Below are 22,398 nucleotides of genomic sequence, written 5' to 3' on the forward strand. Positions count from 1 at the left end.
TACCAATATAATTTCATCGGTTCTTATCGAAATTCACGTTTCTGTCCACTTGTAAACTGGGTCTGTGTATTCAACTCTGAGAATATCTCTGTGTATCTCGTATATAAATTGCTTGTAGAAAATGTCAACCTGTATATCAAAGCAATACCTGCTAATCAAATCATAAAAAGTCCAAAATAGATACCAAACGCTGCTCCCAAGAAAAACTCAAAACAATATCATGTAGCTGAAAGAACGAATGAACGAAAGAAATGTACCGTCTATATCCTAACCCTAGCTCCAATTCCCCGTCCCTCGTAATGGACGGTCTCTATCCAATTTCCTATCCTTAATGTCGCGTCTGCTGAGGCATCTAGCTTTAATGAGCCGTCCATGGCGTCAATCAGCTTATCATAGCCGATGCTCTCCGCTGACCATGCAACTGGGAGTCGTGGAGTCTCGGTCACCCCTGGAGGCACATCGAACGGCTCGTCGTAGAAGATGTGGCCAACGGGTTCTGTATGGTTGTAATATGCTGTAGCGTTTATCATCTCAATATGTATAGTATTCTGCTTTAGTGGAGATGCCAGATTGAAAGAGGCCGTAGAAGAGAATATGTGAAAGACGGCATCTCTCACAAAGTTTTTACCCTGACTACTGCCGTGCTTCTTGTCTCCCGGAAGTTTGATTCGGGGTGTTGGCAGTGTGATGTTGAACTTGGAGAGAGCGTCACCGATGAGAGGTAGTCCTGGAATACTACCTTCATGAGTCTTGAATGTCAATGTTGTGTTTTGGCCAGAAAGATAGTCGGATAGTAATTTCGCGGCCGCTTTGTGACTTTTCTCCCCGCCAAGAGATACCGGATCCCAGGTGGCGGATACGGCCAGATTTGTGTTATTTCCCAATTGCACGTCCAGATTACTGACCGTGACTTCTCCGATTATGATCTCTTTGTTGTAGACGTGAACAGTTGCAAATGGAATAAAGGCTGTATAAGGTGTAGGATTTGTTATGTTGACCGATGCCTGCATGTGAACAGCATGCTTCGTTGTGTTAAGAATGACCAGATTGAAGACGCGTGGGTCAAGTTTCGTAAGCGAATTACCAGGAAGCTCTGTTCCATTTAGTTAGCAGAGCTGTCCTTGGGCATCTTGTGAGGTGCATCATAACCGTACTTTCAATAGTTCAAAAGACGCGTTATGACACCATCACAAGCGAGCCGCGCAATAAATTACCAAGGCGAGGACAAACGTTTTACTGGAATCTTGCCCTTTGCGGGGACATCTCTGAGAACCAGATCTCCGAGCACCGTCGAAACCTTGATGTCGACAAGAGACTCAACATCAAGCAGAAGATCCTCGTCGCCGAGTAAAAGCTGTCCCATAACATCACTGAAGACATCGCTATCAGTGATGTCAAGGGGTACATCGGTGATCCTGGATGTGATTTCAAGCTCTGCTTGGCCGTCTTCAGGGTCGTTCATCTTGCTGGACTTGGCCTTTTGCCACTGTTGCACATTCAGCTCGCCAAATTTCTTGCCCTCGTAAAAGATGTTACCGCTGGCTCGGAGGCTGTTGACACTAATGTCCACATTCAATTCAGAAGGAAGTACAGCCAGAACTTGGATTGTCCCAGACACACGGGCTTTTGAGTTGGGATCATTAGGATCCGCAAAAGGACTCGGAAGCTTGAAGTCGACATCTGTAAGAGAGAGGTTTCGAATAGCATCATCAAACGATGATCCTGGGAAGCTGATCGGAACGGTGATACTGCTGAGGAAGGACCTGATCCACTCTGGAACATCTGACTCGTCTGAGTCCTGACCTCGGACGAAGACCTGAGCATCCTCGCCATTCATGTAATGCTTGAAAAAGTTGTCCAGTGGTGACATTTTGGTGAGAGGACAAGCCTGGGTAAGCTCTTCCGACAGATCGTTGATGACGCCGGTGGCATCAACCGTAACATTAGCATGCGGCTCCACATCGATTGGCTGGGTAATGGCAGTGGCGATCATGATATGGGGTTCGGATGGATCACAGTTGGGAACGAGGATATCAAATGCAAGCTGTGGAACAGTGAGGCCAATTGGATAGTCGTTGTATGCGACGATTGATGCGTTCGCACCAACGGCCATCTGCCCTCCATCACCAATAGGAACGTCATGGATGTTGAGACGATCTATGTTGTATTCGGGCAAAGATGGGATTTCCTTGGCTATAACGGAATTAGCAAATATTGCAACATGAAAATAAATGTAAATGAAAAGATTCTTCAAATTATTGTTTTTTCTCCAAAATACAATGCAGCAAAGGTGCGGTAGAGAGATTGACCTTCAAAGACCATGGACTCGACTACATCGTGAGTTCCAAGAGGCAAAAAGCCCGTTTTGATACGAAGTGCAGCCGAACCGGTCACCTTGACCTGTTGAAGCTTGCCATCTAGCCAGTCATTCACAATTTGGCGGAGGCTTTCGGCGTCTCCAGGGCTGAGATCTGCCACAAAGTCCAGCACAGTGGTTTGTGCATCAACCAAATTGATAGTCAATGGCGGCACAACGGCAGAGCCGAGGAGAGCATTGTCGTAATTGGGCAAGCGTACGCTAACGTTTGTCTCTTCGGTATCGAGGGTTCTGACGATGCTGGTTGCTAGTCTGCCGAGGCGTCTTGCTGTGTCATCTTGAACTCGAGCGCCGTCTAGCTTGAAATTGGCCTGAATCCGCACACGCACGCTATCTGGAGTGAGAGATTCAAGAGATAGGCCAGTTGGCTCGATAACGGCAGCAGTCTCGGCGTAGGTTTTGATGGCGGGAGGGACGAGGAAACCCAAGACCATGACCACCACAGTAAGGGCGGCCAAGATTGCAATGGCGATAATTGAGGGCCATCGTAGGCGGCTTTCTGACTTCTTTGGAGACTTGTTTATGCTGTCGCTTTCTCCATCTTCACTCCCTTGACCATGATTGGCATCGGAAAGCAATGGCGAAGCCTCAGTGACTGGCCTACGCTCGGATTCCGACGAGAGCAAGGGGGACGTCTCCGATGCCTCCGGCGGCTCATTGTCTAGAATTGAGGCATCGGCATCGCGAGAATTTGGTTTTAGGAAGCTAACCGAGACCCGGAAATCAGGCATGGCGGGCCTGGGAGTTGAGCGACAGCGTGAAGTCTGCAGCAAGATGCGTCCCTTCGGCGAGACGTCACCTCTCACTGGAGGCTAAATAGGTTGTATGAGTAGCGGCTGCCGTAAGCGTATAGCCGCGAGGAGTGGAGGATACTCCAGACTGCGGAGATGATCACTGCTGCAAGGCAAGCTTTCCGGATTTGCCAAAATGGGTTGGAATGGGTTATCCACGGCTTGGGTTGAAGGTGGAAGTTGTTGTCGTCACGATCGAGCGACAGGAGTGGGCCATTGGGTATCGGGGCGGCACGAGTACGGAGACAGCGCACGTGGACGGTCAATGTGATTGGCTGATCGGAGCCACACTTGCTGAGTAACGCCTCTTCAGTCCCCTTAACGAGATAATGGAGTACCGAGTACCTGCGTAGGGGCCGTTTCTGCCACCCAACGTGCCGCGACCTGTGCTAAAATTAGTGCAGGCACCACTCATCTGTTGTGCCACGGAGTACTTCGTACCTGGTCTCAGGTTCCTGTCTGTGACTAACCGAATCAAGCTAGCCCCGTCTCGTACCTCAAGTCGAGTGGAGTCCCATAACAAGATAAGTCGAGCGCATCTGCTTGAGAAAGCTGTGGAGCCCTTTCTTCTTCCTCGAGAAAATGCTCGAGAAAGCTGTGGATCTTTTCTCCTTGCTCGAGCAGATGCGCTCCATATTAGGTCAGCTTCCCGCTGGCATTAATTTATCTTGTTTAAATACCATGACTTACAGTATATTGACAGCGTGTGTAACAGCAGATCTATATACTTATAGATGTTAGATTATCTGATTTTTTTCTCTCTTCATCTTGACAATCTCTTGAGGAATAGAAATCTGCTAAAGTTAAGCTGAAGAGTGCTACATTAAAACTTTGTTATCAGCCACTTATAAAAGAGATGAGATGAAACATCCCTCAACGGAGCTCCAAAGGCCCCTCCACATATTGAAGCACAAGCTGGAAGACATGTTTCACTAGCATCATACATTACAGGCCAGCGATTAAGCAGAGAGATCTATCGTCTCCTGGTAGATAATACATTTTAAAGGCCATGCTTCTTGTATGCCTACTACCTGCTTCACCTGGTACTATACTTAGCAGTAGACGGCTTAAATCTGCCTCTCTACAATCAGTGCGATACTGTTCGCCAAAGTGTTATGCATTGCAGTTTCTGTTCTTAGTAATGTACCGTGCTAGCCTAGGCGCCGTGATTATTCTCTCGACTCTTCCGCGGCTAGCATCTCACTCTGTCATATGAGTAGCCCACTACAGGGGCCGCTCCATGGGCTACTTCAATGCTGCTCACTTCGTCCGAGAGCTTCCAATCGCGTGATTGGAGGAATCATGTAGCTGCGAAGACGCAAGACCTAAAGCCGCAGGGCAGAAAAGAGGCTTGGCGATAACCAGCCTTTACCCCCTCTCACGGGTAACCCTTTAGCTTTGATTGACGAACGTCATTCTATCTCCGACAGCCAGTACGTGCCAAGAATATCGCGAGCTTCCTTTTTCGGCAATCTGAACTAGCGCCTGCTCCTATTTGTAGAACAGCAGTATGTATACGGCTTGCTTACCTATTGTTAGGCAGGACCACATGGCTACAAGTCCACAGACAGCCCACAATATGCTCCGCCCTTACGAATCATTAATGCGTACTTTCATCGTTAAGTAGTGAAGAGCTATGGGCACCGAGTTCTCCTTTTAGTTTTAGCCTTGGAGCCGGAGCTGCTATAGAACAACGCATTATTCTCACTTGTAATAAATACCTAGTAGGTATTAGGCAGTTGCTACTATTAATCAATTCGTTTGAAATTTATCTTGGGGATTGTGGTCAGGTCAGGTTCGGTGTTAAGGCACTAAGGCGCTACACCGTGCACTAAACTTAAAATTTTACTCTACTTTCATGGTTACTGTAGTGGGTCCCATGGCATTACTACTCTTCTCTTTTCCAGGGGGTTAATAGAAGCAACATACAACCACGGTTCTGCGTCTTCGAGGCCTCCTGTCAAATGCCCAGGAATCCCAAAACGGAATTTGCAAGGCTCTCTTAAAGTGCTGTTCCCAGATGGTTGGCTAGATGCAGTGTAGCCAAGAGAGCCAAGACATGCAAGTCTACTCTGTACTAAACTCGCCGCTATATATCCAAAGCGAGTCATCTGTGAGCTACAAGATCGGCTCAGCTACTGAAGACGAGCAAATGAGTTTAGATGCCGTAAACTAAAATGGGGATCTTGTGTACGGGCTCCAAAGGAAATAGCCGGCAAACTCGTAGCCAACTTTTCACCACATGCCATGGAAAGTTTACGTATGACGCCCGTGAGATGGCCTGTTAAACCTTAAAGCAAACCTGGGAGTGAGATATGGCGAGCTCGCCAGGCAGACCGACTGATGGCACTGAGATCTGATTTGCAGAATGGCTTTGCAATTTAATCCACCAGTCACAAGTCAGCCCAACCCACGCCATCTACACTTCTCCTGCCCAGTTTGGCACTTGGGAACCATTAGCTGGTTAGGCGTAGAGATCCACCGAGATCCATCCGAGAAACATGGTTGCAATCCGCTCGAACCCCCAGGGGCACAATGTGAACTGATTGGCCAGTCTACAAAGAACCTCTCTTTAATTGAACGGCATATTTTTCTCCGAATAGATGACAAGCTCTTCGAAAGCAATTATGGTCGTTCCGAATGAACCAAATCCTTGGGTGCAACGGTGCATAGTGGTACTTGCATACCAATATCGTATCGACCTAGTTGCAAGGAATGGCAGGGTATGCTATTTGTCGGCATCTATAGACCAAGGAACAGGGTCGATGATGTTGTTCGTTTGTTTTGTCCGACGGGAAGCGCGAGGAGGCACAACTATAAGTACCTAGCCACGGCTCTGTCGATCATTCTATTCGAAATCTCCATCTCTTGCTTACACAATCATCTCAAGTTTCAAGCTTTTTACAGAGCTACTTCTGTTGAGGAGAAGAATCATCTTCAAAATGGTTGCTTTCAAGTCCCTTTTCGCCGCCGCCTTGGCTCTTCTGCCAGCGGCCAGCGCCACCCGCACTTTCTACAACGACGGCCACCTCAACGGCTGGGACTACGTTCGCAAGGAGGCCCAGGGCACCGTCTCAGAAGTCTCCAATGTCGTCTACAAGGGCACCTCCGCCCTCAAGATGACCCAGACTTACCTTGGCACCTCGTACCACGACCGCTACCACTCCGAGGTCGACCACAACCAGGGCTATAAGCGTGGCGATGAGCTCTTCTACGGCTTCGCGTTCCGCCTCTCCGACACGTGGGAGACTTCTGGCCAGTCCTACAACCTTGCCCAGTTTATCGCCAACCGCCCTGGCGCTGGCTGTGGCGGCGATGACTGGATGCCCTCCACCATGATCTGGACCCAAAACGGCCAGCTGTACGCTCGCTACGTCAACGGCCACTACCGCCAGCCCAACTGCGGCCGCAACATCGTCACTCGCCCCAACCTCGGCGCCATCTCCCCAGGCCAGTGGCACAAGGTCATCCTCCAGGTGAAGTGGGCATCTGATGGCACCGGCTACTTCAAGGTCTGGTTCGACGGCGCCAAGGTGCACGAGGAGTACAACATTTCCACCACTCTCGATGACGACAGTGTCTTCCAGTTCCGTATCGGCCTCTATGCCAACAGCTGGCACGACGACAACAAGATGACTGGTAGCCAGAGCTTCCGCCAGGTCTGGTACGACGAGGTTGCCGTTGGCACTACCTTTGCCGATGTCGACCCCGATCAGAGCACCTAAGCTGCTGACTGTGAAGAATTTCTTGTGAGGGCTGGATAATTATTCAATCACAAGATTTCAATGCTCTAATTTCTCATTTAATATTTCCAAGTAGTATATTAGGTAGCTTCCATACAGTTCTTGCAAGCACGTGTATATAATTTACTGGTATATATTCAAAGAGCACATACTGCTTCTACCGCATACTTGGACGTGTAATAAACTCTTGCGCAAACTCTTTCCCATATTCCTCTTAATTCATCCAATATGTCTCTAATGAAAATAACTTTTAAACCATTTTCATTTTTTATTTGTTGTCCGCATCCGGAGTCCTCAAAGTGCCTGCATATAAGATGCCTCTTATATCAAGCATCAAACGGGCTAGAGCTACAGCCAGTGACCCCACCTTTTTTTCTGCAGCAAACCTCACATCGGCGCCGATGACTGACTCTTTAGCAGCTCTGATAACGCTTCATGACTCTACATTTTACCTGTTCGCACAAGCAAATATTATAAAATCAACGTCTGTGTCGATATTGCGTCATTCAATTCTTAATCGCACAGCGTCAATTGGTATTTTCTCCTTCCCTCAATTGCTACCTTCGGGCCCTAAATTCTAAACAAAGCTCTCGTCAGCTTAAAAAAAGAAAAGGACGTCATGAAGATCACAGCAGCGCGAGCTCTCCGAAGCGCGGCCAATGGCTTCCAAAGCCGTGCCTACTCACAAGCTGCCGCCAAGCCCAGGCATCTCATGTCCATCGGCGACCTTTCGCCTTCAGAATTCTCTGCCCTGGTGCGCAATGCCGCCGCCCGCAAACAGGACGTCAAGTCTGGCCGGGTGCCGCGACTCAGCAACGGCTTGGCCGGTGAGACGGTGGCCATGATGTTCAGCAAGCGAAGCACGAGGACTCGTGTGTCGACTGAGGCGGCAGTTACGATGCTGGGGGGACACCCCATGTTCCTTGGCAAGGATGATATTCAGCTTGGCGTTTGTGCTTCTTTAGAGTTATTTTGAATTATTTCATCACTGACATTGTAAGACAGGTTAACGAGTCGCTATATGACACCTCCGTTGTCATCTCATCAATGACATCTTGTATGGTAGCCCGAGTCGGCCCTCATTCTGATGTCACAGGACTAGCAGAGCACTCGACCGTGCCCGTTATCAATGCCCTCTCAGATGATTTCCACCCCCTGCAAACCATTGCCGACTTTCTCACCATCTATGAGGCCTTCCCATCTTCTGTCTCAAGCGACAACAGCCTCAACCTTAGTGGTCTAAAAGTTGCTTGGGTTGGCGACTCTAACAACGTGTTGTTCGACCTGGCCATTGGCTGCGTCAAAACCGGCGTCGATATCGCTGTCGCCTCGCCTCAGGGCTACGGAATCCCCGACCACATGAGGAAGCTCATCAACTCAGCTGCCAACGGTGTCAAATCACCCGGTAAGCTGTCAGAGACGACCGTTCCTGAGGAAGCTATTAAGAATGCCGACATTCTGGTAACCGACACTTGGATCTCCATGGGACAGGAGGCTGAGAAGCAGAAGAGGCTCAATGCTTTCGCCGGATATCAGATCACCAACGAACTGGCAACACGAGGTGGCGCCAAGAATAACTGGAAGTTCATGCACTGCCTACCCCGACACCCTGAGGAAGTTGCAGATGAGGTGTTCTACAGCCCTAGGTCTCTAGTCTTCCCTGAGGCAGAGAATCGACTTTGGGCCGCTGTTGGTAAGTTATTCCTTTGCTAGCTATTTACGCAATATCGACAGAACGCTAATGTTGCCTTTTTCTTTTAACAGCGGCATTGGAAGGCTTTGTCGTAAACAAAGGTGTTCTTGAGTAATACCAAACATCAAATTTATGTAGTTGAAAAGAAAATTTTAAGAGGAAATTTTTTGCACATACACAAATCACAAGCAGTTAAAAAAAAAAAATCGAATTCATACAAAAATGCTATAAACCAACGACCATTTCCTTACCAGACGCCAAGTGTCCAAATGGCACTAGCTAGGTACAATTAATACTCGTAGAAAATCATAATTTTAGCCAGGAGGAAGCTGGCTAGCATCGACAACCTCGTCGGCATCTTTGATCATAGGCTCCTCAGTGTGCTTGGCAAGGGGTGATCTGGGTAGGGCCATGAGACCAGTACGGGCAGATTCCAGAATTCCAAAGGGAGAAACCAGCTTCAAGAATGAGTCGATTCTCGACTGCTTAGCGGAGCTGTTATCCAGAATGTTAGTAGGCAGTTTACTCCAATGAATGACGCTCACGGAGGATATTGCACGACTTACACTTCAACAATGCAGCTGGTAGTGCTAATATCCAGCACCTTGCCTCCGAATTGGTGGGTGAAGTAGGTGATAGTCTTCAAGTGCTCGTGCTTGTGGCGAAGAGCCTCACTGGCAGCAAGCTTGCTAGGGTGGAAGTCCTTGGCTGACTCTTCGAGAGTTCGCTCAAACTCGTTGACAGGCTCGCCCTCATGCTCGCCGCTGCTGATTTCGCGGTGGTGAGCGAGCAGCTCCTCGAAATACTCGGGTCCGAGAATGTTGACCTTGGCAAGAAGGAGTTCGCGTTGGACCAGAGCTGCGTTGCTGTAATCTAGCACAGCCCAGACAGGCACCAGGTCTTCCAACTGTCTTCTGGCCTGCTCGACAACGCCGTCCTGGCCAGTCAAGACAATGGTCATGCGAGACAGATCCTCCACCTCGGTGCTGCACACAACCAGGGAGTCAATGTTGAAGCCTCGGGCAGCGAGAATACCAGAGAGGCGAGAGAGCACACCCGGCTCGTTCTGGACCAGACAGTTGAGGATGTGACGCTTCGGGGGCGCCATGGAGGGAGTAGGCGTCTCATAGAGAATGTTGGAGACGGCGGCTTGGGCCGACCAAGCCGGAGGAGTGTCGGTGGTGGGCAGAGGAGCCGAGCGACGGCGCAGAGCCTTGTAGGCGATGGCAGAGGTTGAGCTGCTGGACGAACTGTGTCGCACAGTCGTCGTCCGCACAGCAGTGGGGAACGACCTCGCAGCGAGGCGCAAAGGCGCGTTCCACGGCCGAAGCGAAGCCATCCTGCAGTGCCGTGAACCAATCGAGTTCGGTCACTGGAAGACAGCAAGTCGGACGTCGATGGAGTTGATAGTTGGATGCTTTCGTGAGCGTTGAGTCAGTGAAGGAGGAAGGATTTAAAAGCATGCAGAAAAGTTAGTGGCCTCGAGAGACGGAGGTGGGCTCCGATAAACCGGAGGTTGACTGACACAGCGATTTAGTACGGTTCAGGTTGGCTGGCCATTGGGCTGACGGACGCTAAATAAGGAAGAGGATTCCGCTACTGCATTAATCTTTCCGCAGATGACGACTACAGCTGCTTTATTACTGGATTGCGAAAGGTAAAGGAAAGCTCTGGTTAGCTGTTTGGCTCACAGAGGGGATGAGCGCATTAGAGTTACCTGGAGGCTCAGTGGCTCTAGCGACGAGAATTTCCAGCTCCCGAAAGCGATCGGATATGGGTGCTGCCCCACGCATAAACTCCCCCGCGATTTGGCCATATTCGGCATCCATGGAAGTGCAAATTACATATTCCTTTGAAGCCGGTGGTGTTGGTGTTTATCGGGCTCAGCCTTCTTCTTCTTCTATATGGAATTGATTAATTTATAGGCCTTGCCGAGCCATTACTTACTTGAGGGCCCTTGCTCTCTTTCTATGTATATGTGCCGTGCCGTGCTGAGCTTTTGGCAAAATCCAGCTTCCCAAAAGCTGCACCAGCCCGCAAGCAGCCTCACGTAAGAGCGCATGCGTGGCTGATTGCTTTGTCACCATAGACGGCAAGACGGCGTGTTCTGAGAGCCATTGCTTGAAGATGCAGAATTTCACAATTTGCAGCTTAAAACGCATCTTATATTTCCTCAATTAACTACATCACGACAGTAGCGGGATCTTGTATCAGCAAGAGCTCCGACACCGCAGCGTAACCAGCCATTTCCCCATGGGCTCAGCTTTAAGTGGCATTATGTAAGGCCATTGGACTTTGCACGCGCGAGTATATTTTTCCGATGCTAGTTAGGCGTACCCCTGTCTATCTAATCTTGATACAAGGCTATAATAAACAAAGAAAAAAAAAAAGAAAAAAATCCGCCATTTAGCCTAGGTACCCAAGTACCCTCTGTAGAGTGCCCAAGCACAATGGTTGGCTGCCGGCGCTGATCTACGCATGTCGCGGACTCTTGTGCCCTGCAGCCTTGCATCCTCCAACTGATTTTTCTGCTAAATTACGACGCAACCTCGGCTCTATTGCGAGCGTCTCTTGGTCTTCCTATCAAACACCGGAATATTCGTCTCTTTCAAATCGCACACCGCGCATCCCTGTCGCGACACCATGGAGGATTCTGAGCGGCGAACAAAGCGATCTCGTTTCGACCAGACGGAGCCTGAACCCCGACGAGCATCTAGATTTGACAGGCGCTCTCGATCTCCGCCTACGCGCCGCCACGAAGGCAGAGACCGCAGTCCGCTTCCCAAGGATGATTCCTCCGAGACAAAGAAACCCGCAGTAGATGCTGCTGCGGCTGCTGGTACGCCCCTTTGACTCACATCTCTTCAGGCGCAAATGCGCGTGTACTTGCGATTGCGACGAGCTAACCTCGCAAAATAGCTGCTGCCGCTGCGAAGATCAATGCTCAGCTACAGGCGCGAAAGGCTCCCCAGCATGTTGATGTGCCCCCGATCAGATCTTCGGGCGCGCAATCCGATAAACCAGGCGACAATGAGATGAAGCCCGATATGTATGTTGCCGACGGCGACTATATCCAAGACATCGAAGTCAACGACTTGCGAAATCGATACCTGCTGACCAAAGGCTCTACTCAAGAAATGGTAAATAATCCTCATTCTATTTGCTCCGCTGGATTCGTCAGCTTGACGCCCGGCACTACAACCCAAGTCATGATGCTCTCGTGGCTGCGGGTTTGCAACTGCTCCCCCTTTCTGGCTCTCACTAACCTCGTATTCATTTAGATTCGAAACGAGACTGGTGCTGGTACGCAATAATAATCCTTGCCACAACAGGTTCTAAAACGTTCATATTGACTTTTTCTCCTCAGATGTCACCACTCGTGGTAGCTATTACCCTAACAAGAGCATGGCAACTGCAGCGGTAAGATGAATCAACGACACCACACCACACTCTTGTACATCGTCTTCTAACTTTAGCCTCTCACAAAAGAATCCTCCTTTATATCTTCACATAACTAGTACTTCCAAGACTGGGCTAGAAGCCGCAGTGGCAAAGATCAACGACCTCATTAAGCAGGAGCTTCCCCAGCTAGTTGACGAACGACGATTCCGACGCAGAGACCAGGAGCCGCAGCCGCAAGTTGAGCGAGATGAATTTGGACGAGTAAGATACTATCTGGAATTTTGACTATACTACATTGTAACTGACTGGTTTTCCTAGCGCAAATGGCCCGACGAGAAGATTCCCATTACTCTTGAACCAATTCCAGGATTCAACCTACGTGCTCAAGTAGTTGGTCACGGCGGTGCCTATGTAAAACATATCCAGCAAGAAACCGGTTGTCGAGTTCAAATCAAGGGTCGAGGCTCAGGCTACCTGGAGGCTGCCACCAATTGTGAAAGCGACGAAGACATGTTCCTTCATGTCACGTATGTATTCATACTGAGCCTCCTCTCCACTCTAATTTGCGTTACTGACTTCTCATCTCAGAGGACCTGATCCCAATATGGTTGCCAAGGCCAAAGAACTTTGCGAAGACTTGATTGCCAACGTCAAGGAGCAGTACGAGGAATTCAAAGCCCGACCGCCTCGCTATAACAATGATCGTGGCGGGTATGGCGACCACCATCACCACAGAGGATCCCACGATCGGTCGCATGGCGGCTCTCACCACAATTCGTACAATTCGTATAACAGATATAACTCCGACTCTGGTGCCTCCAACAGCCCCGCTCCAGGAGCCAGCAACCAACAGAGCGCAGCCGACTATGCCGCTCAATATGCTCAATACTACAATGGCGCCGATCCCTACGCCGCATATGGAGGATACGCTAAGTAAATCGGCCTGTTCAGGATTGTCTTGATCAAAGGACTAACGTATTGCAGCTATGTCGCCTTGTATCAACAGTACTATGGAGGTCAGACTCAAGCACCAGGTCAGAGCTCACATGCTGCAGCAGCCCCAGGTCAATCTGCCTCTCCTCCGCCGCCGCCGCCTCCTGCCGAAGCAGCTCCCCCTCCACCACCTCCTCCAAGCTCTGCACCACCCCCTCCGCCACCATCCGGACCACCGCCTCCTGGTGGAAGTTTCAGTGCTGTATGTTTACCCCTGATTCACAGATTCGAGTGTGCGGCATTAACTAATTACTTGTTGTTGATTTCAGGTTCCGCCTCCTCCGGGGCTTTAAAGGAATAGGTCTCCATAACTGACATAAGAGCTTGCTACTCCTTTTGTTATGCTGACTTTGTAATATACATGGTTGACAACAGGGGGCAACAGATCTCGTAAACGAATGGCTTGGAGGACGCGCAGAGCTGCTAGTTTCAAACGCACCGCACAAATATCTTAGGTTTGGTACGAAAGGTTTCAAACTGACAAGTCCAGACATCTGAATTTAGACATAAATGCAGTGGTAGGGAGTTGGTCTTGACAAGACCAGTATTTTTTTGTTGATAACTATTGTTCAAACAGGAAGAAAAAGTTGATGGTTCTTGTGTGAGAAGTCTTGACTGCTGACAAGCACAGGCTGTAAACTATTAATCTGGGCCAGAGTAATAATAGTGCTACGATATGTGTATGAAAGTGACGGTTCAAATTGGTGCTGATGTAGGATATAAAAGCTTAAAAAGACTATGGCTCATAACCTCTTATTATATGAATGCTGCCTCTGTAATCGACCTACAATTGGGCTTGTTATGTAGCTATCAGGTGGGAGCGGGTTATCGCAATTGCTACAGCCTGACCTAGTTTGTCAATTATCGCGGCTGTCGAGACTTGAAGTGCAGCATCTATGGATGAAGCTTCATGGGAGAGAATCCATTTAGCCCCTCTACTATCAGTTAATAATTATCAGGTCTAAGTCGCCACGAAGTTTGGGTATTGCAACGCTTATAGGAGGTTAAGTTTACATTTCACATCCTTGGTCAATCGGCGTTGTATTGTTTATCATCTTTTCTCCCATTCTGATCCTGTAAGCCATGAAACCAGGTTTCGAATCGAGCCCACTCTTACAGAAGCGTGTTCTGCAAAGAGGTCTTCGAGGGTCTGTTGTGGGGTATCCTCCAAGCTGGTTATCTCAGTGGAATTTCCATCAACATCAAGAAGCACAGGGTTCCAGCCAGCTTCGGCAGCTCCCACGATGTCTTTGGCAACCTCGTCGCCAATATACACCTTTTGCCACCTCTCCATCTCGGATTCGGTAAGAGTCTCTTTATATCGAGCTCTGATGATGTGAGAAAGCATAATATCGGCGGCGTTGAAAATCCGTCTGTCTGGCTTCTCCACGCCAACGTCGTATGACATACAATGGAAATCGATATCAAATTGCTTCTCTCGAAGAGCGCTTGCGTCAAACGGAGTACCGTATCGTAACGGACTAACATTAAGGCCCAGAGAGGACAGGATATCTGGGACTCGATCGTCGGAATTTGTGATTACTCCAATAACAAGCCTCTCAACCCCTTGCTGGGATATCCGCTCCCGCAAAGCCCTTATTGCTGGGACAAGATCACGTTGGGCTTCATAGCCTTCGCTTGAAGAGAATCGGTGGATTAGTTTCGGGACTAGAGTAGGGGGGAGGGCCTGGTTGTTGCGCAAGAGTGGTGTAAATGTTTTGTGGATGACCTAGACAACCGATATCAGACATGGGTGAACCCCTCTCACGCTAGAGTTTTGAAGCATATTAAAGAGACATAAACTAGTAATAAAGCTTGATGCAGCCTGCTTATTATAAAACAACCCGGGGATCTACTCACATTCGTCCACCACTGAGTGGCGCCCAGTCCCGTTGCTTTCCCGTAGTTTGGATTCTGCTCCCGCTCGTCTTTAATTGCTTCCAATAACCGAGATTGAAGCTCCTTATCGCTAAAGCCAGTAAAATCACATTGCCGTGCGACTTCTGCGTACTGCTGGGCGACTGGGCCTTTGGGGCTGAATAAAGTGCCAAACGCATCAAAGCACAGAAGCAGATTTGGTTTCGCCGCCTTCATGATGGGCCGTGATAATGCTGAAAATGCCATTGAATAGCAGACCTTACGGAAGGATTATCCCCACCCCCCTTTTTTTTTCTCACCCGCTAAATACTAATTCCCAGAGATTTGAAATGAAGGAGTTTTATTTGAGGGCCTCCCGAAAGCTCATAAAATGGACGCTCGGATATTCAAACGAGGGGGTTAACGGTAGAAAGGAGGATTCACGCGTCGGGGGGCGAGAGGAGACTTGGGGAAATTAATAACCGATTTGCAGCTAGGGAGCCACGCCGGTTGCTGGCAGTTCTAGAAATCGGGGAAGAATACGCTGCGAATTTATCTTAAAACTTGTTTTGTACATCTATCTATGCTCTAATAGCCCATATACAAGCATAAACTTTAGGTGATCCATTTGCTATGGACATTCACATTACTCCGTAGTCGGAGATGTCCTCAAGACCCGGGTTCTGATTTGAAGTCCAAAGCCTAAGATAGCCGGCGTTGGGTGCTAATAATAGAAGAAATGGGGTCCCTGATCTCTTATCGATAGCGAGCTTGGTGGCAGCTGCTACTGTAGCAGCTCCGCTTCCCACAGTGATGTCGCTGCCAAGTACCTGAGCATTCATTCGTTCCCCAGCACAGCGCGCAGTCTTGGATAGAAATGTCCCATCAGGCATACGCCTCCCACGATCCCGTGAAGGAGCCGCACTCGGTCTCTGTCAAAGTCCTCAGGTAGGCACCAAATCCTCCTTGATTGGGTCGTCTCGATCTGTCCTTGGACCGCGGCCAACCTCTGCAGGCTCTCTCAACCGTCTCTCGTAACGCAGTACCCAGTAGATCCTCCATTCTCTCCTCCCACCACCAAATCGCAGCCAGCTCCCGCGTCGCTCGCTTATAAATCCGCCTCGAATACGAATCCCGACCCATTCCTGCTAAGCCCGATCCTCAACCTGCCCGTGTCGTTCGGCTCGGCTTACGTGGGCGAGACTTTCAGCTGCACCCTCTGCGCGAACAACGACCTGCCCCCCGATGCAGCGAAGCGCATACGAGATGTTCGCATTGAGGCTGAGATGAAGACCCCTGGCCTGGGAGGAACCCAGAAGCTCGAACTCGGACCCGCGAACATCCACGGCGCGACTCCTGCAGGAGGGGTAGATCTCGAGCCGGGTGGGACGCTGCAGAGGATTGTAGGCTTTGACTTGAAAGAGGAAGGGAACCACGTCTTGGCCGTGACGGTGAGCTACTCTGAGGCTACGGAGACGAGCGGGCGGACGCGGACATTCAGAAAGCTCTATCAATTCATATGCAAGGCGTCTCTTATTGTGAGGACCAAGGTAAGCGCCCTGGAGCCCAGCGCAAACAGCAGCAGCTACAGAAAATGGGTTCTAGAGGCGCAGTTGGAGAACTGCAGTGAAGACGTAATTCAACTGGAAAAGGTGGTGCTAGATGTAGAGGAAGGCCTGGGCTATCAGGACTGCAACTGGCTCTCGGACGGAGACAAAAAGCCGGTGCTGCACCCGGGCGAGATTGAGCAGGTTTGCTTCCTGGTGCAAGAGAAGGGCGCGGATGCCGACGGCGGCCTACGACTGACGACTGACGGAAGATTGATCTTTGGCGTCCTCGGTATTGGGTGGAGAGGGGAGATGGGATGTCGAGGATTCCTCTCGACGGGCAAGCTTGGTGCTCGGATTGCCGCACGGTGATTCACTGGCAACAGTCGAGAGAACCGTTCATTGACAAAAAATAGCAAGCATCCTGTATGGAGAGACCAGGGGACTATGGGAACGTTTCCAACGTCTTAAATTATGGATCCAACGGCCGATCTTGAGTATATACCGCGGCTGTGAGGATGCGTGGCATGCCATATACATGTGATGGAGCAATTCCGGAGGGGAGGGGCATTACGATTCACGATTCACGAGAGAGATGTAGTATCCAGGCATAGGGGAAAGGTTGGGTGTTGGGTGTTGAAAGCACCGAAAGTCCGGGTTGACGGGTTTGTGCCATGCTGGGATATAAACAGACCGCCAAATAGGAATGCCAACTACCTAGTATCAACAGTCATGGCACCTACAAGGAGTCACAAGTACTTCTTTAAAGGCAGCAAGGTACAAAATGGATGGATCCCTTGACTTCACAAAGAGATCCAGAGCGCCTAAGCATAACGAATGTGTAGTACGAGTTCCGACCAGGCATTGCCTTTAGCTGTTACATGTGTCTTGCCTCTTGTTTTCGGACTACCTACCTATTATAGGTAGGTAGTCAAGGACATATGGTTTCGTAAGTTTTGGCAAAAAGGAGAATAACATGGTTGATGATGGGAAGCCAAGCTTACGGCCCAAGTTCCGAACGGACGGGATACTAGGTTAGGTAGTAGTGAATTGACAGATATTTTTATCACAGTTCAGCCTATTAGAGCATCTCTATTTTTATTTTTTCAGCTTATAAGTATGCATGACTTGTTACCCAATCGGTCAACTGTCAAAGCAGGGCTGTGTTTTAACTAGGGAAGCGTTTTTCTCGTACTCCCCAAACCAAACGCTAATAGTAGACTGCTACCCTAAAACATAAAACATCCAATGCACTCCTGTTCGTGTATCAGGGATGCGCCCGCCGTTTTGGCCCAGTACGAGCAACTGCTAGCCATTACTACCCAGCTGAAATGCGTGTCGTGTATGCAAGACTGATCTGACGCTGACGACAATGTCACACGAGGTGACAGTTGCTAAGAATACCGTCTCGCTTTCTTTCTTTAGTGATCATCCGTCAGGAAATGTTGCTGCTCAGTCCCCCTCCCCCCCTGACAGCGTCTAAAGGGGTAAAAGATGTCCATACCTGCTTTTGGCAGCGGGTATCGAAGCAGTACCAGTACCTGGTAAGAGGTAGTAGTATATATGGAGTTCGGAATATTATTATCTACGCACGTTTACCTTGGTAAATGCGAACCCCGTCTCACCGTCAAACCTTTACAGTACTGTGAAGCATGAAGAAAGTAGGTAGTAGAGGAGGAGAGCATAGTACAGTCAGCAGGATGATGTCAGCAGGTAATGGGATGCCTTCAATATAGACATGTAGTCAATTATAACATAACAAAGCAATGCGCAAGAGCAACGCATTTGGGTAGAGGCACGGTCGACTGAGCTGCTTTACAAACAGAGGGAAGCATCCGGATCGGAGGGATGAGGAGCCGGCAGTCGGCTATGAATGCACCGAGTCCAAGACCGGGATCGACAGTATTAGATAGTGGTATCTAGCGGGATCGGCGGTGGGCTGTCGCAATTCAAAATGAGGTCAAATGGCTTGCTGTAGTAGCCGTTTAGAGGCGTCGCACCAGGAGAATTGCTTGATGGCTTGGATGTATTAGATTCATTGGCAGATGCTTACGGTTAACCGCAATTGAGCTGCACGCAAAAGCAGCATGAGTGCTCCGTGTATAAAGTAATACCCAGATCCTGAACTGAACCCGTCTTCATAGTCAAAGTGAGCCGTTTTTGGTGGGTCAGAGTTGAGTTGTAGTAGGCAGATTACATGTAGCAGTATGTACAGTAAGTAGTACTGTGACTGCTGGTTGCTAACACATTTATCCAGTTGGACAAGTTGAAGTGGCATATCTCGACAGAGCTAATTCTACAGCCTGCCGTATTTGTCTGTGGCTGCAGTCTAGCTCTGTATGTTATAGATATGTTAATACCAATTCGTGATCCAGGTTGATCATAGAACAAGGGTTAATTCGGAGTGAGTGGTCTAAGTGGGTGGCTAAGATCGTGATACATCAGATGTGGGGTGTCCTGAAACGGGCTGAATCTATTTTCTTCCACCCGTCTCCCCATGTAAGCAGAACTGGTACTCATAAGAGGTACGAAACAAAAGAGAGCGGCCGCAAGGTGGATAGCTATCGTCTTTTTCGATCCAAGGTCAATACGGAGTTCAACGAAGGGGAGATGCGTATTCGAGCGGCAAAACAGGGCCAAGACAAGAAAATCCCAGCTCTACCCAGCAGCATTCAGCTAGTGCAAGGAGAACGAGACCCTCCCTTATATTGCTCAAAGGCTTTGTAGCCTGCTCCATGCATATTACGGAGAGGCAGGTATGGAGTAGAAATCACCTTGTGCCATGCTACTTAGTTATACGAAGCTCTCGAGTTCTCCTTAGTGCGAACTTGCGCAGCCTTCAATCCAGGGTCCGTGCTCCCACGTCCTAGCCGGAGCCAAAGCAACCTAGTCCAGGGGCTAGCTGGAGACGGCCGTGAAGACTGAGGCGTCGAGTACGGAGTACCTGCAGCATGTGCTTCGCTTTGAGCACCTATGGGCGCCATGTCACTCGCGTGCTTGGCGGTACCTGCATCTTGGTGGCCACTGAAGCTCTCTGTTACACCGGCCGGTGCCTGATTATCGCACCTAGCTCCTTGCCGATCTGGGGGAGCTTGCTTAATAGGTACTCCATTGCCTTTGGCGTGGGGACGTGCAAGTATTCGGTATTCGCCAGTAGAGGCTGCCCATGCTGAGACGAGTCGTAGTTGCGGTGAGAGCTCATCTCATTATCGATCAATCATAATGCATACTGCAGCATTGCACATACTCGCACTACTCTGAGGAGTCACCAGCCGCTGCGAGAAGGCCGATGAAGAGAGCCCGCCACTTGACGCGAGGCGCGCCTACCGCCCTAAACGTACCAGGGGTATCCCTGAATCCAGGATATTGGTGCAGATGGTCATCAGAAGGATGGCTACTGGGAACCACAGGGGGCATCTCTGCTTAGAAAATACCAGACTGGCTTCGAAAAAGCTAGATGATGCACACTCCCAGGCCCATTGATCACCTCTCTTAATGGCACTCTGTTGCATACATAGTAGGTACCTATATGCATTGACGTGGCTGGCTGCAATTGCTCCTGTTCTGAGTGACAGACGGGACTGTATTGGTACTAGTACTGTAGTGAGCTTCTGCTGCAGCTTACTCCGTACTTCCACATGTGCATACATGAAGCATGCAAGTCATGGAGCATCGATTATGGAGCTCAAGATTGGCTCTCGGATCACTCTTTGCAGTCTGGGGTGGCTGTAGAATTGTTTGCCCGCGTTTTTCGTTAAGCCTTGGTTGGCTCGAGATCGCCCAACGCCAGGCCGATGGATGCATGCTGCTGCGTTTCATCTTGCGGCACGTCCCTTGAAGGTGGTCTTTGAAGAATTTTCTTTTCTTTTGGCACTTTTAGCCACATGTGAAGTGACCTTGGCAGTAGCTCTAATCGGCTTAGTGCCAGCATACTAGGTATCTGGGAGGCTTGAGCTTAGGGCCGGCAATGATTTCGTTGTCTCGCCTGGCGGATGAGAGATGCCGGCTGGTTAGTTTTGGAAGTGTGCATCTTGAATAGAGAAAACAGGATATAGCGGGCGAACGAATGATGTCTAAATACCTACCTAGTACCTAGACTAGTAGCTGCCAACCTAAGGCAGCGAGCGGCTTACTACTAATAAGGCATCCGTACCTACATCCGTGCCGTAGTAGCAATTTTTGCTTACTGCCGCTGTTAACAGTATTTGTACCTGTAGATCTGCCTGCCTGATGCCTACAATGGCAGGTACCCTGATCTGCACGGCAATCGTTAGAGAAAAGTCGAAATCACCTTCTCTCTTCTCTTTAACATGTGTAAGGTGCTTACTCCCTAGGCTCTAAAAGGCTTATGCCAAATCTTCTTTACCCTTCTAAACAATCTCTGGATAATGATGGCCAGAGTACCTTATTCGGCTGATAGGTATACGTACCTTATCCTCACACATGGATTCTGCATAGATTAGGCGCTCTCAGTTCACAGCACCTACAGAGTGCTTCTACCTGCTGCCACATTAGACATTATAGCTACCGAGGTAGTTGCCTAGGTGCATACATAGGTAGGCAAGTGCATGCAAGAATTCTCGATTTACAACGGGGTGACAAGATGTCAAATCGTGCGTTTCAAGGTCCATCTGTTATCTGATCGCACCTGTAGGTACTAGTTCGAAGAAGCTGGTGTAAAGCAAGCGAGTACATTGGCGCTGGTTACTCTCTTCTACTCGAAACAAAGGCGGCCATCCCGATAGTCCGATTTCAGTGGCTAGCAAACCTGGAAGATGATGCATACAAGTCGGTAGGCAGTGTATATACATATAGCTAGCGGCTACATCTAAACCCTGTTTCAGCACGGACTACCTAATCCATGGAGCTTTTTCCATGGACCCTAAGCAGAACCAGCACAAAAGCGGAGTTTAGCCCACAGACACGGCAGCCACAATCAAGAGCCCCTACCGGCAACCGCTTGTATGTACAAACTTGCAGGTCTGGGAGGAGGGTTGCGGTGCCTGGGAGCATCCTCGGAACGGAGCTCACAGACGGCCAACAGAGCGCCAAAGCAACTTACATGCCTGCTATTCATCCCTGTGCCACCGATCCTGCAGTTCTTGCTACCCGTGCGGAATGCATGCCCCGTAGAGGCCCAACATATACTAGGTAGTAGGTGAGCCAGGCGTGTTGTCCACATCAACCATCTCGGACGTGATAAAAGCTCAAAAGTCGCGGGCAAATGAAGCAGTCAGGCTTGAACAGATATCTGCCCAATACCACCACCTACTGTATCAGTAATGCTACTACTACTACTACTACTACTACTACTAGTAGGTAGTAGTACTACAGGTAGGTACTTGGGTAGGATGTATAGGCGAGTGCTATTGCAGTTCTCACAGATGTAGAGAGTACTGGGTCGCGCATGTGCTCACTCGGGGCCCCTCAGGCAAAGCCGACACGCAAATAGAAGTTCCGGCCGGGCTAGAGCCATTATTACGGCTCGACGGGGTGGCTTGCTTCCGAACTTGCACGCTAGCCAAGGAGTACATGGTACCTTACAGGTTTTGCGCTTGAGTACTCCGTACCCCAGTACTTGCGGCATCCATTTCGATTTCGATACAGGTGACTGCATACACGTAGGCAGGCAGGTGTTGCACCCTGTAGACACTTGAACAGGATGACAGCCATTGATGCAGCGCTAAAGCCCGAGCACACAAATGCTGCTGCCGCTCCATTGGCTCCAGACTCGTGCGGCTTGATACGAATTGCATTGCAGACGTGCCTGCTTGCACGGGGCATCTGTGTACCCGTACCGGGTCCGTAGACGCAAGTAGCGCTACCTGCAATCGCCAGGCTCTTTTTCGCTTGTCGCTGGGCTGGCTCCAGAAAGCGCCGGCGCAGATCGGTGCCAAACCGGCTAGGACCCCAAAATTCCCCCAGGCCGTAGCAGCCCACAGTGGTGCCCGTACCTGTACCTGTACCTGCACTCCGTACTACCTGTACGGGGCAC

At 49.6% G+C, this 22,398-nt stretch overlaps 8 protein-coding genes across 9 annotated transcripts; 4 read left to right on the top strand and 4 right to left on the bottom strand.

Annotated features, from left to right (window-relative positions):
- Positions 1-43: 43 nt before the first annotated feature.
- On the bottom strand, positions 44-3,412 carry TrAFT101_001979 (uncharacterized protein). The gene is made up of 3 exons (XM_024910936.2): positions 2,310-3,412; positions 1,231-2,193; positions 44-1,093 (listed from the first exon to the last, which is right to left on the bottom strand). The coding sequence occupies exons 1-3, from the start codon at positions 3,106-3,108 to the stop codon at positions 261-263; spliced, it is 2,595 nt and encodes an 864-aa protein (XP_024763098.2). The 5' UTR covers positions 3,109-3,412; the 3' UTR covers positions 44-260.
- A 2,649-nt stretch (positions 3,413-6,061) lies between these two features.
- Positions 6,062-6,923, top strand: TrAFT101_001980 (uncharacterized protein). Its single transcript, XM_024906383.2, has one exon. The coding sequence runs from the start codon at positions 6,111-6,113 to the stop codon at positions 6,891-6,893; it is 783 nt and encodes a 260-aa protein (XP_024763099.1). The 5' UTR covers positions 6,062-6,110; the 3' UTR covers positions 6,894-6,923.
- Positions 6,924-7,298: 375 nt separating this feature from the next.
- TrAFT101_001981 (uncharacterized protein) lies at positions 7,299-8,841 on the top strand. Of its 2 annotated transcripts, XM_066126479.1 has the most exons (4): positions 7,299-7,445; positions 7,499-7,860; positions 7,917-8,604; positions 8,676-8,841. In XM_066126479.1, exons 1-4 carry the CDS (start codon positions 7,313-7,315, stop codon positions 8,717-8,719), a joined length of 1,227 nt encoding a protein of 408 aa, XP_065982582.1. In that variant the 5' UTR covers positions 7,299-7,312; the 3' UTR covers positions 8,720-8,841. The 2 variants fall into 2 exon arrangements, with proteins under 2 accessions (XP_065982582.1, XP_024763100.1); XM_024909633.2 differs by having other exon boundaries at positions 7,299-7,860.
- Positions 8,842-8,918: 77 nt separating this feature from the next.
- On the bottom strand, positions 8,919-9,943 carry ILV6 (acetolactate synthase, regulatory subunit; the record flags this gene model as incomplete). Its single annotated transcript, XM_024899662.1, has 2 exons — positions 8,919-9,099; positions 9,171-9,943. The coding sequence occupies 2 exons, from the start codon at positions 9,941-9,943 to the stop codon at positions 8,919-8,921; spliced, it is 954 nt and encodes a 317-aa protein (XP_024763101.1).
- Positions 9,944-10,244: 301 nt separating this feature from the next.
- TrAFT101_001983 (uncharacterized protein) lies at positions 10,245-10,433 on the bottom strand (the record flags this gene model as incomplete). The annotated part of the gene is made up of 1 exon (XM_066126480.1): positions 10,245-10,433. The coding sequence occupies one exon, from the start codon at positions 10,431-10,433 to the stop codon at positions 10,245-10,247; it is 189 nt and encodes a 62-aa protein (XP_065982583.1).
- A 514-nt stretch (positions 10,434-10,947) lies between these two features.
- Positions 10,948-14,020, top strand: TrAFT101_001984 (uncharacterized protein). Its single transcript, XM_024899655.2, has 9 exons — positions 10,948-11,443; positions 11,524-11,744; positions 11,886-11,907; positions 11,972-12,024; positions 12,094-12,267; positions 12,325-12,533; positions 12,595-12,939; positions 12,991-13,201; positions 13,269-14,020. The coding sequence occupies exons 1-9, from the start codon at positions 11,248-11,250 to the stop codon at positions 13,290-13,292; spliced, it is 1,455 nt and encodes a 484-aa protein (XP_024763102.2). The 5' UTR covers positions 10,948-11,247; the 3' UTR covers positions 13,293-14,020.
- TrAFT101_001985 (uncharacterized protein) lies at positions 13,934-15,341 on the bottom strand. Its single transcript, XM_024901806.2, has 2 exons — positions 14,860-15,341; positions 13,934-14,728 (listed from the first exon to the last, which is right to left on the bottom strand). The coding sequence occupies exons 1-2, from the start codon at positions 15,121-15,123 to the stop codon at positions 14,051-14,053; spliced, it is 942 nt and encodes a 313-aa protein (XP_024763103.2). The 5' UTR covers positions 15,124-15,341; the 3' UTR covers positions 13,934-14,050.
- Positions 15,342-15,705: 364 nt separating this feature from the next.
- TrAFT101_001986 (uncharacterized protein) lies at positions 15,706-17,461 on the top strand. The gene is made up of 2 exons (XM_024903640.2): positions 15,706-15,804; positions 15,872-17,461. Exons 1-2 carry the CDS (start codon positions 15,734-15,736, stop codon positions 16,773-16,775), a joined length of 975 nt encoding a protein of 324 aa, XP_024763104.1. The 5' UTR covers positions 15,706-15,733; the 3' UTR covers positions 16,776-17,461.
- Positions 17,462-22,398: the final 4,937 nt, after the last annotated feature.

Source organism: Trichoderma asperellum, chromosome 1 (genome assembly GCF_020647865.1).
Source record: "Trichoderma asperellum chromosome 1, complete sequence".
Lineage (NCBI taxonomy): Eukaryota > Fungi > Ascomycota > Sordariomycetes > Hypocreales > Hypocreaceae > Trichoderma > Trichoderma asperellum.

Excerpts from the sequence above, each read along its gene's own strand:
- TrAFT101_001985 (XM_024901806.2), bottom strand. The coding sequence starts at position 15,123 with ATGGCATTTTCAGCATTATCACGGCCCATCATGAAGGCGGCGAAACCA. Across the intron at positions 14,729-14,859 it reads CCACTCAGTGGTGGACGAAT|GTCATCCACAAAACATTTAC; the intron begins GTGAGTAGATCC and ends TCGGTTGTCTAG.
- TrAFT101_001986 (XM_024903640.2), top strand. The coding sequence starts at position 15,734 with ATGTCCCATCAGGCATACGCCTCCCACGATCCCGTGAAGGAGCCGCAC. Across the intron at positions 15,805-15,871 it reads GTCTCTGTCAAAGTCCTCAG|GCTCTCTCAACCGTCTCTCG; the intron begins GTAGGCACCAAA and ends CAACCTCTGCAG.
- TrAFT101_001980 (XM_024906383.2), top strand. The coding sequence starts at position 6,111 with ATGGTTGCTTTCAAGTCCCTTTTCGCCGCCGCCTTGGCTCTTCTGCCA.
- TrAFT101_001981 (XM_066126479.1), top strand. The coding sequence starts at position 7,313 with ATGACTGACTCTTTAGCAGCTCTGATAACGCTTCATGACTCTACATTT. Across the intron at positions 7,861-7,916 it reads AGGATGATATTCAGCTTGGC|GTTAACGAGTCGCTATATGA; the intron begins GTTTGTGCTTCT and ends ATTGTAAGACAG. Across the intron at positions 8,605-8,675 it reads TCGACTTTGGGCCGCTGTTG|CGGCATTGGAAGGCTTTGTC; the intron begins GTAAGTTATTCC and ends TTCTTTTAACAG.
- TrAFT101_001979 (XM_024910936.2), bottom strand. The coding sequence starts at position 3,108 with ATGCCTGATTTCCGGGTCTCGGTTAGCTTCCTAAAACCAAATTCTCGC. Across the intron at positions 2,194-2,309 it reads CGAGTCCATGGTCTTTGAAG|CCAAGGAAATCCCATCTTTG; the intron begins GTCAATCTCTCT and ends ATTCCGTTATAG. Across the intron at positions 1,094-1,230 it reads GGGCAAGATTCCAGTAAAAC|AGCTTCCTGGTAATTCGCTT; the intron begins GTTTGTCCTCGC and ends TAAATGGAACAG.
- TrAFT101_001984 (XM_024899655.2), top strand. The coding sequence starts at position 11,248 with ATGGAGGATTCTGAGCGGCGAACAAAGCGATCTCGTTTCGACCAGACG. Across the intron at positions 12,268-12,324 it reads AGCGAGATGAATTTGGACGA|CGCAAATGGCCCGACGAGAA; the intron begins GTAAGATACTAT and ends TGGTTTTCCTAG. Across the intron at positions 13,202-13,268 it reads CTGGTGGAAGTTTCAGTGCT|GTTCCGCCTCCTCCGGGGCT; the intron begins GTATGTTTACCC and ends TGTTGATTTCAG.